This window comes from Pseudopipra pipra, chromosome 3, assembly GCF_036250125.1.
Source record: "Pseudopipra pipra isolate bDixPip1 chromosome 3, bDixPip1.hap1, whole genome shotgun sequence".
Taxonomy (NCBI): domain Eukaryota; kingdom Metazoa; phylum Chordata; class Aves; order Passeriformes; family Pipridae; genus Pseudopipra; species Pseudopipra pipra.
Window position 1 is genome coordinate 71574393 of NC_087551.1, and position 16639 is coordinate 71591031.

Below are 16639 nucleotides of genomic sequence, written 5' to 3' on the forward strand. Positions count from 1 at the left end.
TGAGAGTTAGCTAGAAGTAGGGAATATTGTTATGTTTTTAAATGAACTAATATTTCCACATCTTGAAATTTTGATAAAATAGGGATCTAAATGCAGGCCTGATTTAGTTTTCTCACAGTGACCTTAATAAGCATCACACAAAAGATGTGTAGATGTGGCACTAGGGACACGGCTGAGTGGTGGACTGTGCAGTGCTGGGTTGGACTCAATGATCTTAAAAGTCTTTTCCAACCTAAACGATGCTATGATTCTTTGTTATTCCCTTGTTTCCTTTTGTATTTAACTCTTGGTGAACAGATCCTTACTACATTTGCTCCAACAAAGCTTGTCTGGTTGTTGCCATTACAAAAGTCTACACTCCAGAAGGAAACCAAACCCTTTGACAACCATGAAATTTTCACACAAAAGCTCAGGTTAGTTCTTTAATGGGCCAGATACCTTACACGCACTCTGGGGATGGAAAAAAAATCAGTTCCACAGGCATAAGAGACATAATTTCAACTTGGTGGTTTTAATATCATTTAAAAATGGTTCTTAATAACATAAACATGTTTACTTAATGATTCACTTTGCCTTAATTACAGAGTACCAAGGTGTCGTGATTCCAATCCTGCATTATTGCATAAGGTCTTCTTAAAACAGATTATTATTTCTGCAAAGGATAATTAACTGCAAGAATACATCTTTAGACCATCCCCACAGCTTTCTTGCTTTAGCTGACTAGCAAGCCCTGTGTTATGAAAAAGAAGCAGATTTCTTATGCTGAAAAACATCATGGTCATGCCCCTTTACTTCTTCTAGCTGGATCATTGGGAATTGTACTTGTTTTTCAAACCATTTGGCTACTGTGAGAAGCTGCTGCTCCTGGAATGAACGTCCTATGAACTGAAGCCCAACTGGCAAGCCTCTCTCTGAAAGAGCTGTAGGAACATTTATGGCTGGCAGTCCTGAAGGAAAAAAAGATACACATACAAAGACTTACTATTAAACAGTAGTTGGAGTAATTTTTGTAACAATTCTAAGAGAACCAGAAGAAAAATTATGTAGTGGAGAACGACTAGCTAAAATAATTTGAGTCAATGAACTAAGGATACTGCTAGGTGATCACAAGAAATTAGTTAGACTGATTTAAGGAGCCATCATCTCTGAAAAGATAATCAGTTCTCCTTAGAAAGAGATTCAAGTTTTGTCTCCAGAACTTGAATGGATTCATCTCACCTGCAGCCCACACTCAGCTCCAGAGTGCCTCACTTTAAAACCTAGTCTTACATTTTCAAGCATTTAATAAACCATCCTTACACTTGGTTATCACTGTAAGAATTACAACATGGGAGTGAAATATCTTGATTCTAAAGAAGAGGTGAAATAGCTAAAGGGACCAGACATTAAAAATTACTAGGAAGAGGAAAACATAGTTTAATTCCTGTCCCTTCTCACCAGCCATGTTTGCAGCCTGTGTCAGGATGTCATTTTGTGTGCTGCGGGTTCTGTTGTCTTCTTTGATGAATTCCTTATATGGTGCTGCATCACTCAGAGTGGTAGGAGTGAGTAAAACATCAACACCGCTCCTGAAAACCTTCACAAAGTCATTGGCAATGAGACGTCTGACTTTCTGTGCCTTGACAAAGTACTTCTCATAGTTCCTAGAAAGAAATATGGACATGAGGGCATGACACTTTAATTCCTAAAATATGGAACCTAATTTCTTAGGTACTGTAGAAAAGACAAGCCCAGTATTCCTTCTGGATAAAATTTTGACTCACACTGGTACTTAAGTTTTTGATATGTATGCTTAGACACCATACATGGTGTTTATGCTCTCATAGCAGCAAAGTTGTCAGAGAAGGAAGAGATGAGGGCATTCAGCTAAAGAAAAGTGAAGGGAAAACAAAACCCTTACAAATCAAAACAACCGTTACAAAATCAAAACAATACTTTTATGACCATTTGGAAACTAAACTGTATATTAAATTTCATAGAATCAGAATATCCTGAGCTGGAAGGGACCCTTAGGATTATCTAGTCCAACTCCTGGCCCCACACAGGACAATCCAAAAATGTGTCTGAAAGTGTTGTCTAAATGCTTCTTGAACTCTGTCAGGCTTGATGCTGTGACCACTTCCCTGGGGAGCCCATTCCAGTGCTCAACCACCCTCTTGGTGAAAAACCTTTTCCTGATACCCAACCTAATTTCACTGCAGGGCAGCACAGCAAAACCTAGAAACAATAAAGAACTAAACAGGCCTGAAAAATAGGAAGTAATCATTTAGGATTCAATCCAGCAAGATACCTGAAGCATATGAAAAAGTCCCATCATTGGTGGAGGATTCTAAATGGACTTAAAACTATGTATGTGTTTGTAGTATAATTCTCTATAGAATACTATAAAGACCTTATTTTTCCCTAACCCTTTTTTTTTGTCCCTCACATAAACATGTGGATTTCTATCTTTACACAACTCTGAAGCAGAAATACATTAGCCACCTTTATGTCTATTGTTTCTTCTAACTTCATATGCAGAACTGGTAAATGTGGAATCCTCAAATTCAGGAAAGTTCAATTTCAAAAGTAACTGCCATCTAAACCCACAACTACTTGGGAAAGGAAAAAAATTAGAAAAAAAGAGGAGGAGGAAGTAAAACAAGAAAAAAAGAAAACAGAAAAAGTGGAATGAAAGGAGGAAAGAAAGATGAGAAAAAGGGGGAGGAGAGGGGGGGAAAAGGGGGGGGACAAAAGGGTAGAAAAGAGAGGGAAAAGGGGGGCGAAAGGGAGGGCAAAAGGAGGGAAAAGGGGGGCAAAAGGGGGGGAAATGGGGGGGAAATAGGGGGGGAAAAGGGGGGCAAATGGGGGGAAGTGGGGGGGAAGTGGGGGAGAAGTGGGGGGGAAGTGGGGGGGAAGTGGGGGGGAAGTGGGGGGGAAGTGGGGGGGAAGTGGGGGGGAAGTGGGGGGGAAGTGGGGGGGAAGTGGGGGGGAAGTGGGGAAAAGGGGGGAAAAGGGGGGAAAAGGGGGGAAAAGGGGGGAAAAGGGGGGAAAAGGGGGGAAAAGGGGGGAAAAGGGGGGAAAAGGGGGGAAAAGGGAAGGAAAGGGGGAAGGGGGGAGAAGGGGGAGAAGAGGGGGGAGAAGGGGGAGAAGGGGGAGAAGGGGGAGAAGGGGGAGAAGGGGGAGAAGGGGGAGAAGGGGGAGAAGGGGGAGAAGGGGGAGAAGGGGGAGAAGGGGGAGAAGAGGGGGGAGAAGGGGGGGAAAGAGGGGGGAGAAGGGGGGGAAAGAGGGGGGAGAAGGGGAGGAAAGAGGGGGGAGAAGGGGAGGAAAGAGGGGGGAGAAGGGGGGGAAAGAGGGGGGGAAGAAAGGGGGGGAAGGAAGAAAAAAAAGAGGAAGAAAAAGGAAAAAGGAGGAAAAAAGGGGAAAAAAAAAAGATAAGGATGTGTTAACAACTGCTACATGACAGTGTTTATAAATAAAAGAACTGCCCAAATGCTACTTATTAATCTAAAGATTTAAGATTCTGAAAAAAAAGCAATGAAAATGGTTATAATCAATAATAAACAGCAGATTTAAGTTAAGTAGTTATATCATGGGAATTAGATCTTCTACAATAATTTGTGAAATCAGCCTAGCTGTTAACTGCAGAAAGTCCCTAAGTGCCACACCCACACATCTTTTAAATATCTCCAGAGATGGCGACTCCACTACTTCACTGGGCAGCCTGTTCCAATGCTTGACAACTCTTTTAGGGAAGAAATTTTTCCTAATATCCAATCTAGATCTCCCCTGGTGCAACACAGGGTTGTCTCCTCTTGTCCTTTCACTTGTTACCTGGAGAAGAGACTGATCCCCACCTTGCTACAACCTCCTTTCAGGTAGTTGTAGAGAGAGTGACAAGGTCCCTCCTTTTCTCCAGGCTAAACAACCCCAGCTCCCTCCTCAACTTCTTGTAAGACTTGTGCTCCAGATCCTTCACCAGCTCCATTGCCCTCCTCTGGACTCACTCCAGCACCTCGATGTCCTTATTGTAGTGAGGGGCCCAAAACTGAACACAGGATTCGTGGTGTGGCCTCACCAGTGCAAAGTACAAGGGAAAAATCACTGCCCTTGTCCTGCTGGCCACACTATTCCTGACACAAGCCAGGATGCCATTGGTTTTCTTGGCCACCTGGGCACACTGCTGGCTCATGTTCAGCTGCTGTTGACCAGCACTACCAGGTCCTTTTCCACCAAGCAGCTTTCCAGCCACTCTTCCCTCAGCCTGTAGCACTGCAGGGGGTTGTTGGGAGCCAAGGGCAGGACCCAGCACTCGGCCTTGTTGAACCTCTTACAGTTGGACTTGGCCCATTGATCCAGTTTGTCCAGATCCCTCTGCAAAGCTGTCCTACCCTCCAGCAGATCAACACTCCCACCCAGCTTGGTGTCATCTGCAAACTTGCTGAGGGAGGACTCGATCCCCTTGTCCATGTCATCTCTAAAGATGTTAAACAGAACTTCCTGAACAATCACTTAGTTATTTTAAAGATTTCAAAAGCAAGATAAATATTAATTGTAAAAGGCAACACTTGCAGGAGACACAGATGGGTTTTCCTTACTACTTATTCTAAGAATGCTTTCTGAACCCTGTGCTCTTCAAAAGTAATTTACTGTGGACAGGAACGCAACTCTCCTGTTCAATCTCAATGGGAGCCAATTGTATATTCCTTCACCAAAGAGTTAACTATGTGAATTTTAAAGCAGCCTTAGGAAAGCTGATCTGGGCAGTCGTAAGCAGAAGGAGCACCCTTGGCAGGAATATCGTCATTCCATAAAAGCTGGTTGTTACAGATTAACTGACAACATTCCTGTCTCTGAGAGCAATTAAGAAGTCACATCTGATGAATACTCATGCTGACAGAGCTCCTTCAAAGCAAGTGCACTACAGAGACTGATTACAGGATTAATATTTTTGTTAGTATCTGAACAAATTCAGAAAGAGAAAAACAGCACTTTTACTAACACAATTTGGGCCTGTTGGTAAGTATTGAAAGCTAAAAATGTAAAACAGATCCACAGACCAGCTTCTATTTGTGAGCTGGATAAAACCCTATCTTCTGTAAAGACATCAGTTCAGTACCTCTGCCAGAGACTCTCTTTCCCTACACACTGAGGCAAAGAGCTACAGTTAATTTAATTGACGTATCTTTGGCTTTCTCTAGAAGACCGTGCTAGAATGTACTAGCAGTTTTTCTGTGCAGTTTTAATGAGATCGACAACTACAGAACTTTTAACACAACAACAGTAATGGCTTCAGTATGATTTCAATGTCATAGCACAGGGTAGAGATTTTTGCTTAATTTAACTAATGGAAGCCAATAATACTCCGGTAGGGAAAAATCTATCACTAAGTTGTTTTACTTATTTAATTTAGGAGGCTCACTGTTAAAACTCAGGGAAAACATTTTCATTTATTATTAACAGTTCACTACATATTGTATAGCTAAAGCAATAATAAAAATGCAAGGAGCCACTAGTTAAGAATAATTTTTTTTCCATGTCACGATGAACCATTTACTTAAAAATCTGCCAACTTGGCAAATTTGAATTTCAAGAGGTTCTGCTTACTGTTTCAACAAGAAATAGTTTCCTGATAGAATTCTTCCTCTTACAACATCATTAAAACCCTCTCGTCGCGTTGCAGCATACATACTTTCTGTGGACTCGTTCATATCAGAACGGTGTCCTGAAAAGAAAAAGCATTTTGGATATTAATACTTCTTGTAGTCCTTAAGATTTAACAACATTAGAACATTAGATAATGTTATACATAGTGATCTAATAGGCCACTGTTTGCTGCCGTCTGACACGCTACTATTCTGGAAAAACAACAAAACACATTCCTGTTTTATTAGAGAAATACTAAACCAGATTTTGAGCCCACTCACATGTCTAGTAGTAGTGAAATATATTAAAATATGCAATTACTCACATATTTTTATCTGGACCAGGTTTTTTGCTCTATTCCATTGCGGAGAAATAACACCAGGCATAGAACCATGAAAAGTACATCTATAAAAACTAACACTTTTTCATGGCATCCAGCAAAGTTTCTACTGTCTCAGAAAAAAGTTTTTTCAAAGGCCTTACCATATTCCAGTCCATCAAACCTGGCCATATTTGATGCCACTTCTGCTGTGCACAGCACGTGATAGCAGACAATTGAGTAACGAGTGTGTGGTAGACTCACTTCAACCACTTTAGCACCTGCATTCTGAAAGAGGTCAGCAGCCTTTGACCAGAGAGCCAGAATTTCACCAGACAGCCCTGGTACATGATATTCCTTAGAGGAAAAACAAGAAGGGGAGTGATTTTACATGCTGGTTTACTTCTACTAGAGACCAAAATGCAAATAATCCTTGCTAAAAATACATTGAAACCATTATCTTACCACAATATGACTTAAAGTACTTATTAAAAGCTCTTTGCATCTACTAAATATTATACAACCAAGCAGTATTAAATTAACAGGATTCAGTCTTCTTAAGAGTATTATGTTCATCTTGGTAGGATCAACCTACATATCACAATCATGGAATTTCAGCAGTTTCTACTGAAGGACAAATTACCCAGTTATTCCCTTATTTATCTATTCACTGAGACTGTACTGAACTGCTCTGCAGTCACAAGTAGAAATTCATCAGGTCGAAATCCTGAAACTAGGGTTGCTGTGAGTAGGAAAGATAAAAAGAAATTATGGCCACGATGTATCAGTGGCAACTGACACGCCTCAGTGAAACAGAGCAGGCAACCCCCACCAAAGAGTAACTACAATCAAGGAGCTGGGAGAAGACTTAAATAAGCTACATTGCTGTTAAAGAGCTAAGTTAAAGATACTCCATTAAAATTCTCTATTTTCGCTTCAGTTCTAACCCACAAAAAGAGGCATAGTACTGTCTGATTTCTGAGTAGCTATGACTCATGTTTCATGTATGCATGCATCTGTTCAGGACAATCTGTAGCAGCAGAAAACATCTGTCCAAAGGTTATAAATAATTAATCAATACCACCATTTTAGATTTATCAAAATCTAAACAGTATGCAGCTAATTCATTTTCTAGGTATATAATTTTTGCACTTCACAGATCCTGAATAATTGGTCAGTGGACATCCCTGCTTACCTAATTAAATCTTTGGGTATGTCTGTTCTAGCACAGGTTCAATAGCTGAGAATCAAACCCGTAGATGTTATTCACATTGTCACTTTGAAGGAAGAGCCTTTATTAAATTAAAAATAGGCTGGAGTCCCAAATATTGTTCCTAAAATGTAAGGACCCCTATAGTTACAAACATAATTCAATTGCATACAACCGATGCCAGATTACAGCTCTCTTTCCATCCTCTGCAAGTCGCAGCTCCTTGTGCCATTCAATTGCCTTTAAAATTCTGCTTTGTATTAACACAGTGCCATTTAGACAAGTATCTCAAAGCACTGCACAAACCAGTACCAACCTCACTGTGTGAGAAGGCACCAAGAGCAACTTGTTTGAGGTTACAGAGGTTACTAATGAAAGAGCAACAGAGAGAAACAAGAACTGAAGTTCCCCATTTCCCCTGACGTTCCCGACAGTGCTTCCCACAATGATGACAAAATGTTTTAGATGACACGTTAGCATATGCTTACTCCAAATTGCCGTAAAAGGCAACAGAACAAATACTGCTTTTTTCCAGGAGCTGCCTGTATTGTCTTCACAGTTTTAAATCATGAGAGATTGGGAGGTGGTGGGCAAGACACAAATATTTTTTTTTAGGTGTCCTATTTGTTGTTCCTGTCCACAACTCTTGACAGGATTTAAATGTTACCTTGGGAATTCCTATTGAGAGCTTGCTGACATCAGTCAAATTGGGTAGTTCAAATGGCTTAAAGTTGTCCTGAATTGTGGTAGAGTCTTTAGGATCATGTCCAGCAAGTGAACCTGAAATACGACATGACATATGAAGAAAAGGAAAATGCACATTAGTTACGCAGAATTCAGTTTGTTTTGAGACAATGCTGTAAACAAAGACAAATGACAAAGTAATACCTAACACAACTGCTGCGTCATCCACACATCTGGTTAGGATTCCTGGCACATCCATGGAGTTCACTAGAGGAATGAGACCATGGCGAGAGATCAGTCCATATGTTGGCTTTAAACCTACTACACCACAGTGAGCAGCAGGGTTTCGGGTAGATCCTCCTGTGTCTGACCCTAAGGCTCTATGGTTTTAAAAGGATTATCATTAGTAAAATAATTCAGAACATTTCCAAATAATAAGAACGTGTGGCTTTAAGATGCATGGCGTTAAAACTCTGTGAATTCCTCCAGATTAGAAGTCATAAACACACAGCCTAAATTTCAGTCTGTTCCCTATTCTATTTTTTATCTGTTCTTTGATTTTTATCAGGGTCTCTGAATTAGCCATCAGGAGAGCCCAAGTCTCTTCACAAAGTAGAGCCAAATAGGTAGAATTCAGACCATCTGAAGATGGCCCCAAATACCTTCTTCTGCCTTCTCTGTTGATCTGTTCCAATACTGTGGACTCCAAAAGATACATCTCATGTGATCTAGAGCACAATTTTCAACACTGACGTCTTAGTTACTCAATAGCCAATGCACTATGAATCAGCATCTTCCACTATAAAAATGAATAGTGACACTTCTTATCCCTAACAAGAAGGCATACTTTGGAAAGTCTAGGACATTTTTCCTGTTTCCAAACCTACAAAGCATAGCATCAGAACTCCCAGTTTACAATAGCTTAGGTACAAATAGGATGCGGTGTTTTTTTATTATTTTTTGGATTTGACTTCCTTTTTTGTTCACAGGTGAAACCTTCTTCTTTCTAAATTGAAATTTTTATTTCAAAAACTGTAATGGAATTGGAAATTCATATTAAAATGAAACACACTCTTCTCTTGTTTTTAGTAAATTTAACTCAAGCACCATTAAAAAAATAGAGCAGGTTTCATTCAAATATTTGCCAAAACCAAATTAAACTAAAGAAGTAGGTACAATTTTTACTGAAGTGAGTATATGACTTTTCCCATAGGCATCTGTTTCTGAAATGGCTGAACCAATTCAATTGACTTTGCTGAAGTGGAACTTTTTTCAAAGCGTATGTGTTGATATAAAACATCCTCAATTTTGTAGCATTTTTGTACATCCAAAACTCAAATTGAAAAGACAAAGACTGGCAGTGTTCCCAATGCTTGAAAGGCATTAACAGAGTGAATATACAATAGGTTATAGGCTATAAAATAGATGGACAAAAAATCTCCCCGATCTGACAACGTGCTGAGCAGCGCAAAATGGGAGTTCAGTACAGCCAGCAATGTAAGAAAAGGTGCCAGACCTATCAGGATCATGGCAAGGACCAGCAGTTCTTGGGAATGGCTGCACCAAGTTCAGTTTCAACAGTAGTAAAATGTTGAGTAGACTACATCCTAGCAAAGGGCAATGAGATGTATAATTTAAAAAAAATAATTAAAAAAGCTAAAAAAAGTAATCAACATTAGCAAAAAAATTTTAACAATAAAATAGATGATTGTCATGTAGTCTATGGGTAAACAAGGACAAAGTAATTAAAGAGCATTCTCAAACACCTTCCAAATAAGAGTACACTTGAAATAATATTCTATAAAACATGCTCAAACGTAGTTCTAGAAATTTCATAAAATGCAAAGTGTAAAATTTTAAGGATCAGTTTTCTTTTAACGGTCAGATGGGGAAGATAGTATAGACAACTGATTTGCTAAATAGCGTGTTGCTATTCCATACAGTTAATAATTACCATTAAAAAAAAAAATCCAGCTACCTTTAGGAAAAATACCCACGAAACAACCCAAAACACATACCTGCCAAAAAAACCTCAAACACTGAAACAGACAAGTTTTTAAGTATCTGTGTAGTAAGTACTGTGTACCCTTTTGTTAAATCAGAGATTTGACAGCTTTTAAATCCCAAAGCTCATGTATTATTATGTAACTATGCTATAAAAACAAAGGAGGGGAGGAGCGATTATTACACTGTTACAAATTAAGGGATCTCCTAATTTGCTGAATTACATTTTAAGCACGTTTGTGTAAGACACTTACTAAGGAAGAGAATGTGTCACAAACCTCGTAAGACTTTTAAGAGATTATGTGGGAATAAGAATAAAACTGTCACTCCTTTACTATTATATGTCACACAGTGCAAAGTGGTCATATCAGTACACTGAATAATGCTTGAAGTGAATAAGCCTAAATTCGCCTGCATGGATTAGTTCTGGCTTCATGACATGCCACAAATAACCTAGGGATGCTGAAATAAAATCTTGCATGCCAGTGCCAATAACCCTCCCATTTCATACTAGCTTATGAGAAAACTACAATTATAAGACCTTCTAACATATTTTGAGACATTTATTGAAAAACAATTCTAAAAGCCTCTTACGCAAAACACGTGAAAGACGACACAGCAGCCGCGCTGCCTCCTGAGCTCCCTCCTGTTATTACCCAGTTAGACTCTTTGTCCTCAGAATGGGATTTTGGGACAGATTTTTCCTTGTATTGTTTTGAATAACTCCAGGGATTTCTGACTGGTCCAAATACTCCATCCGTACTCCCAGATCTAAGACAGAAAGGACAAATACAGACAGAAGTGACAGATGACACAGAGTATTTACCAATTTTATTCTTTTTTCATCCAATTCCTCATCCTTCATTCTAGCAAATTCAATTTCAACACAAAAGAACATAATCACAAAGATATAAAACTGATTTAAGCTATGTAAAAGTAAAGGTGCACATCTGCTTCAAAACAAAGGCATTCTGTTTTTCTACCCTTGCATTCGATGCAAGACCACAGTCGTGGGGAAAACCATTCTGCTAGCGGTGGGGAACAAGCTCCACAACAGCAGGAACAAGCTCTTCTCCGTAAATGACACACTGTTACTCACTCTGTAGCCCTCTGCTGAGGCCATGAGTCCCTGGTTCAGAGCAGTAGACTGGCTTCTCAGAAACTGGCTTCAGTCACCTCGTGGTCACTTAAGTGTGAACTGCTACCAGAAACAGGGGCAGAGGGTACTTGCCTCCTTCCTCACAACCTCCACCTCATGTTCCCCGACTCCAAGGTGCCCATGTTACTAGCCAAATCATCAGACAGAGCAGGCAGATTACAGCAGTTGAGAACTAACCTCATTGAGACATCATTACTTCAGAGCTGGATCCGCTCCCTGATCAAGCTCATGGTGCAGCTATGCTGGTATTAGCATAAGAGACCATGCAAACACTCAGATCAGAAATGAGAAGTCAGTGTTGGGATAAGCCTTTTCAGGAGAATCCTGTGCTTTAATGAGCTTAGACAAGTTGCAATATTGCATAATCAGATTTTTGCCGTGCTTTTTGCCTGCTCTTCCTGAGGAATATCTCTTTTACATAGAAATTGCTTTATTCAAAACAATAGAGTCAAAGTATTTCCACCCCATCCATATGAATTCCCAATCAAACCTCTGTCTTCAGTTTAAGCAAAATAAAAATAAAACCAAAACACAGCATTTAATTGTTTCTCACAGGTAACTAAGTTCCAGATATTCCCTTCCAGACCCAGCAGTTGGTGTGACAAAGATACTCATCCCTAATGGCCTGATTCTGTTCCCTGCTACAGTTTGGTTGCCTTCACTGATTTGCTGGAGAATCAATTTTTAAGAGCATTTTGCAATGTGCTCCTGACAAAAAGTCACCAGCATTAGGGTAGGTAACTTAAAAGTGTTGCTCTAATTAGCCTTTTTGCAGCAAATCAGGGACTACTCATACTAATTACTGCAGTGGCTGACTGGCAGAGGCAGTGGCTGCCACTGGGGGCATGATAATAATTAGCTATGGGCAAAAACTACCAGCAAGGAGGGAGAAAAAGGCAACAAATAACTGTGTTGTAACCAATTCTACAAACACACTACTGGATCTGGAAGAAGGCTGCTTATCCTTGGCCTTCTGCAAAGGCTGGACCACTTCCTCCCTCTCAAGTACAGCTACAGTTGAACACTATGTTCATAAACCTCAGCATCTGAATCATTTACACAACAGTATAAATGCTCAGGGAGAAGTTCATGCAACTCTATATACTCTTCACAGGTAAGTATTCATTATTGTCCAGCCTCACAGAAACAGGAATTAAGGATTACAGGTACACTGGAACAGATGGTGTGTATTCCTTTTTATGTACAATCACACATTAAAAATAATAAACACTCACCCCATTGCAAATTCATCTAGGTTTGTTTTGCCTAAAAGCACAGCTCCCTGATCCAGTAATTTCTGAACTACTGTAGCATTGTAAGGAGAAATATAACCTGAAAACAATCAGAACAATTGAGTGATTTATGAGATACAAATTATTTTTACAAGTAGCCACTCTGAACATTCCAGAATTGTCATTACCTGTGCATAAGAACTGCCAGTTCACAGTGACAACGTTTTGCTTCAAGGTAAAATGAATAATTTTCAAAATTTAACAAAAGTAAACCAAACGCTGTTTAGTTTGCAACATCATTTCTTTTCCTCCACAAATTACAATCCAGTAATTCTGGATTATACATGCCTAGAGTGTGGAGCTAAGACTTCACATAAACAAGACACCACAAGGGTAGTAAATTACTGCATTCAGCGAATTTGCAGGAACTGTCTAAAATGAGAAGAAATGAGAAACAGCTCTTTACAGGAAACTGCTAATCTATGCTAAATTATCTCCCATTACCATGAGATAAAGGAGCATATGGTTAACCACAGGGTGAAATACTAACTGGCTATACTGTGGTCAAACATGTGCACCCTTTGCCACTTAGACCTCACATAACATAGGATGAGAATCATGACAGTGACATGAGATCTCAGGTAATAAGCAACTAATCTTGCAAATATTGACAGGGGTTTCTCCACCCCCACCTTCAACAGGAACAAGGACATCACTCCTAATACTCACTGCAAACAATCACAAGAGGTCTGATAATGTGCTTTAAAGAAAAGCATCTCAGGTAATATAACACTTTTTGAAATAGCCAAGTCATGTTTTGTTTCTACTGCTACTAAAAGTCCCATAATCAGATTAGGATTCTGCTAATTTACTTCTGTTATCTTCCACAAAACTTTATAGAGTTTTACTTTATGCAGAATAAAATAGATATAAGTAATATTTTCTACTTTTGCTTTTACAATAAAAAAGCACTGTAATGCCTTGAAAATGTTCATGACGTTAATAGAAACAATGAGTTTAGGAAATTAAAAAAAAAAGCATTATACAACATGTTTGTATGTCGGGATTGCTAATGGCTAGTCTTCCTAGAGCCATATGAAAAAACTACTTAAGTCAACAATTATCAACAGAACAACAACAAAAAAAGGACTGTCTTTGGATTTTGCTAGGCAGCACAGTACTGACTGCTGTCCTCTAGACCTAAAAGTAATGTGAAGCAAAACGTGAATTTTAGAACAATTCTATTTTAGTATATATGTTATAATAAAAACTGTGTTGTTAAAAGCATGTAGTGAGATAATGTCCTTAGAAGAATAAAAAGATGCATCTGTGATACCAGATGAACTTGGCCGGTGAAATTTGCTAAGTGTATTTCCACAAATGAGTCCAGCTCATTTTTTGAAAATATTTAGATATTTAGACCCCTCTCCATAAACCGTCTAAAGAGCAAAAGTTCTGAAAGGAGATCTGATTTTACTTTAAAAGCTTTACCATACCTCTTAGCATGTTTGATGCACATGTTGTCTCAATGCCAGCTGTATTAAAGTTGTCTTTTACTGCAACAGGAATGCCATCTAGAACACCCAGCGGCTGACCTGCATTAGGAATGATTGCAAAGACAACACAGATTAAAGCAAAGTGTGCTATATGTATAGCTTTCTCATCAATTACAATTTAGTTTACATGTCCCTGTGGGTGGTTTTTGGAAGCAAGAGTGCTATTCACTTGGCATTTGATGGTTGTCTGTTACATTTCCAAGAACCATCTTCCATTCCAACTCTGGCATTGAGCATTCATTCTGCCCAGACCAGACCTGGCTCTGCAGATGTGTCTAAGAGCTCTGCAGATTTGCCTAAGCCTGCAAGACAGGCAGCTGCTTCCATAGACGTTAGCTATCCCACAGGTGTGCATAGCTCTTCCAATGTGACCACGCAGTGCTTATTTCAGCCATAGGTGCTGCTAAATCCATCACTAGGCTGGGAGCCATAAACTCTGCCTACTTGCCATACACAGCAGAGATCATCTAAAAAATTACTAAAGCAGAGTAAATCTTTCCTAAGTGACTGATTATCAATCAGCCAGAAAAAAAAAAAAATAAAAAAATTTGAAAGGCCTATGTCAGGAATCAAAAATGTCTTAAGCTGCTAGAGGGCAGCAAGTGTCACCCAGGAAGGGAAAAGGTACCCTATTACGTGAAAATTTACCTTTCCTGTCTTTTTTGAAATGCAAAGGAAAATGAGGATGGTCAGCCTCTAAATGCTGCAGATAACAGAACTGAAAGCTGTTCTGTTCACCAATTAATAATTGCAATTAACGAAGCTGCTTTATTTTAATTTGCCTTCTTAATTAAAAACCTGATAGGCTGAGCCAGGTGTTTGCCTACCCCCATCAACAGGGCCTGTGAAGGACCACTGCATCTGCCTGTTTGTGGTACCTGCTGCTGGCTACACATCCAAAATAACCTGCTGAGGGAAGAAAGAGGCGCCCAGTAGCAGTGCTGTCAGAGAGGCACAGAGCCTGTTTAACCTGCAGTGCCTCATTTGGTCCAGGTTTTGCCTCTCATTTCTGAACTAAATACTCTCCTGAGTGCCAAGTGTACACTCACAGAAACCTCAACCACAGCTCTCATCCCCCAGTAGTCAAACAAGCAGCACAGACACAGCAAAGGTCCTTCATCTAACACAAAGAGCTCCTCCGCAGCACCCTTTTAAGGACTGATATGAGTTACAGAGACACACCTCTTTTGTATCTTTCCTCTGATGCTTCAGCCTGCTTCAAAGCGTTTTCTTCTGCTATGGTAATATAGGCATTAAGAAACTTGGTGCCTTTGATGAGCGACAGGCATTGCTGGCAGAGCTCCGTGGGAGTGACACGACCTTCCTTCAACGCTGCTGACACCTGAAAGTGTCACCGAAAATAGTTGGGAAGAAAGAAAACACTCCAACACCACCTTTTAAGTGCTAGTGAGCCAGGCATTTCTTTATTCTGGCCAGAGAGACTTAGCGAATCATCCCAGCCACATATGTCCCTTTCAAGACTATTCACATGTATTTATACACTTTAGCAAAAAAAAGAAATGAACATTCATTGGTTCTAAATTACACAATTCTCTTAATTTAATTAGTATTCTATCTGTTACCGGCTACTTTGGTCCGTATTCTTCGCTTCACTTATCATTCTTGCTCAAGACAGAGAGTCTCCGACTTTGTTAATGCCCTCTGTCTTCTGGTTACTCCAACATGTCTTAGAAGGATCATAAATTTAAGATCCCAGATGACCAACCTTCAATTCCCTCAAGCTTTTTTTATTGAAGCATATCAGAGCTAGTCCAGAGAAACTCAAAGCTTCGGTGATTTAAAGATCAAACCAACAACAGCGTGTAAGGAAAAAACCGGAACCTAGCCACCTGCTACCACTAATTAATATTTTAGGAAAGTTACGTAATTTCCAACAAAAGCGCAACCCCCCTTTCAGGGCAGACAGGTGACAGAGCCGGCGCAGGGGCGGTACGGGGATAAAGTGCGATCCCCGCTGAGGAAAGGAGCTCACGGAGTGCTCCCAAGAGACCCGTCGCCCCGGAGAACGGGGCGCGAGGAGACCCGGGTCACCTGGGTGAGCCTGCCCCGCTCTTCAGCCTGCCCCGCTCCTCAGCACCTCCTCCCCACGCCTCGGCACCCCCCCGCCGGGCGGACTATCCCCCCTCACCTGGCGGAGAGAGGCGCGCAACATGACTGCCCGTACCCCGCCGCCTCCTCACGCCCGCCCGATCGTCACGACCCTTTTCCCAGCGCGCCGGCCGCACGCCGCCATCTTGCCGCAACACGCAGCGGCGCCATTGGCAGGTCCGTCAAGAAGGCGGCCGCCCATTGGCTGCGGTGCCGCCGGGGCTGAGCGCGCAGGGGAGCGGGAGAGGCGCCTCCCGGTCCCGGTCCCGGTCCCGGTGCCGGTCCCGCGGCCCATCCTGGCTGCCCCGACCATGCTGTCGCGGGGGGCGGCGGGCTGGCGGGCGCTGCGCTGGGCGGGCAGGCGGCCGCGGGCTCGTGGGCTCCGCGCCTCTCCGCGGGCTTGGAGCGCCATGCCCAGCTGGGTCATAGACCGGTACGGCAGTAACGAGGTGCTGCGCTTCACCAGGGACATGGTGTTCCCCATCATACACTTCCCGAACGAGGTCATCATTAGGGTTCACGCTGCGAGCCTGAACCCCATCGACCTCAGCATGAGAAGTAAGTGCCGACCCCGGGCGCTCTTGGCCGGGCTGCCGGGCTGGCAGGGACTGTGCTGGGGCTGCGGCTCCCATGGCCCCCGGCGCGCGGAGTGGGACCTGAGCACCGTCCTTCCCCGGCACACACCCGTCTGGACAGTGTCCGGGGGCTGCCTCAAAAGCACGTGTTGCCCCGAGCCCCGTG

General features: G+C 41.5%; 2 protein-coding genes across 10 annotated transcripts in view; one reads left to right on the forward strand and one right to left on the reverse strand.

Annotated features, from left to right (window-relative positions):
- Window positions 1-492: 492 nt before the first annotated feature.
- On the reverse strand, window positions 493-16076 carry QRSL1 (glutaminyl-tRNA amidotransferase subunit QRSL1). The gene is made up of 11 exons (XM_064649847.1): window positions 15939-16076; window positions 14972-15131; window positions 13730-13828; window positions 12237-12333; window positions 10437-10613; window positions 8043-8218; window positions 7822-7934; window positions 6109-6301; window positions 5587-5704; window positions 1438-1643; window positions 493-947 (listed from the first exon to the last, which is right to left on the reverse strand). Exons 1-11 carry the CDS (start codon window positions 15960-15962, stop codon window positions 736-738), a joined length of 1575 nt encoding a protein of 524 aa, XP_064505917.1. The 5' UTR covers window positions 15963-16076; the 3' UTR covers window positions 493-735.
- The window catches only part of RTN4IP1 (reticulon 4 interacting protein 1), an 82289-nt gene continuing 81610 nt past the window's right edge, over window positions 15961-16639 (forward strand). For 3 of the 9 annotated variants that reach the window (XM_064649848.1, XM_064649850.1, XM_064649849.1), the window contains exon 1: window positions 16123-16456. In XM_064649848.1, the coding sequence (XP_064505918.1) occupies window positions 16210-16456 (247 nt within the window). In that variant the 5' untranslated portion in view covers window positions 16123-16209. Of the gene's footprint in view, window positions 16457-16639 lie in introns of all 9 variants that reach the window. The other 6 variants (XM_064649854.1, XM_064649856.1, XM_064649857.1 and 3 more) reach the window with 3 other exon arrangements.

What these genes read in the sequence shown, in the direction of transcription:
- QRSL1 (XM_064649847.1), bottom strand. Translation starts at nt 15,962, where the DNA reads ATGTTGCGCGCCTCTCTCCGCCAG. An exon ending in TGCGCGCCTCTCTCCGCCAG is followed by an intron (nt 15,132 to 15,938) that starts GTGAGGGGGGAT and finishes TGACACTTTCAG; the next exon opens with GTGTCAGCAGCGTTGAAGGA. An exon ending in TGCATCAAACATGCTAAGAG is followed by an intron (nt 12,334 to 13,729) that starts GTATGGTAAAGC and finishes GATTGTTTTCAG; the next exon opens with GTTATATTTCTCCTTACAAT.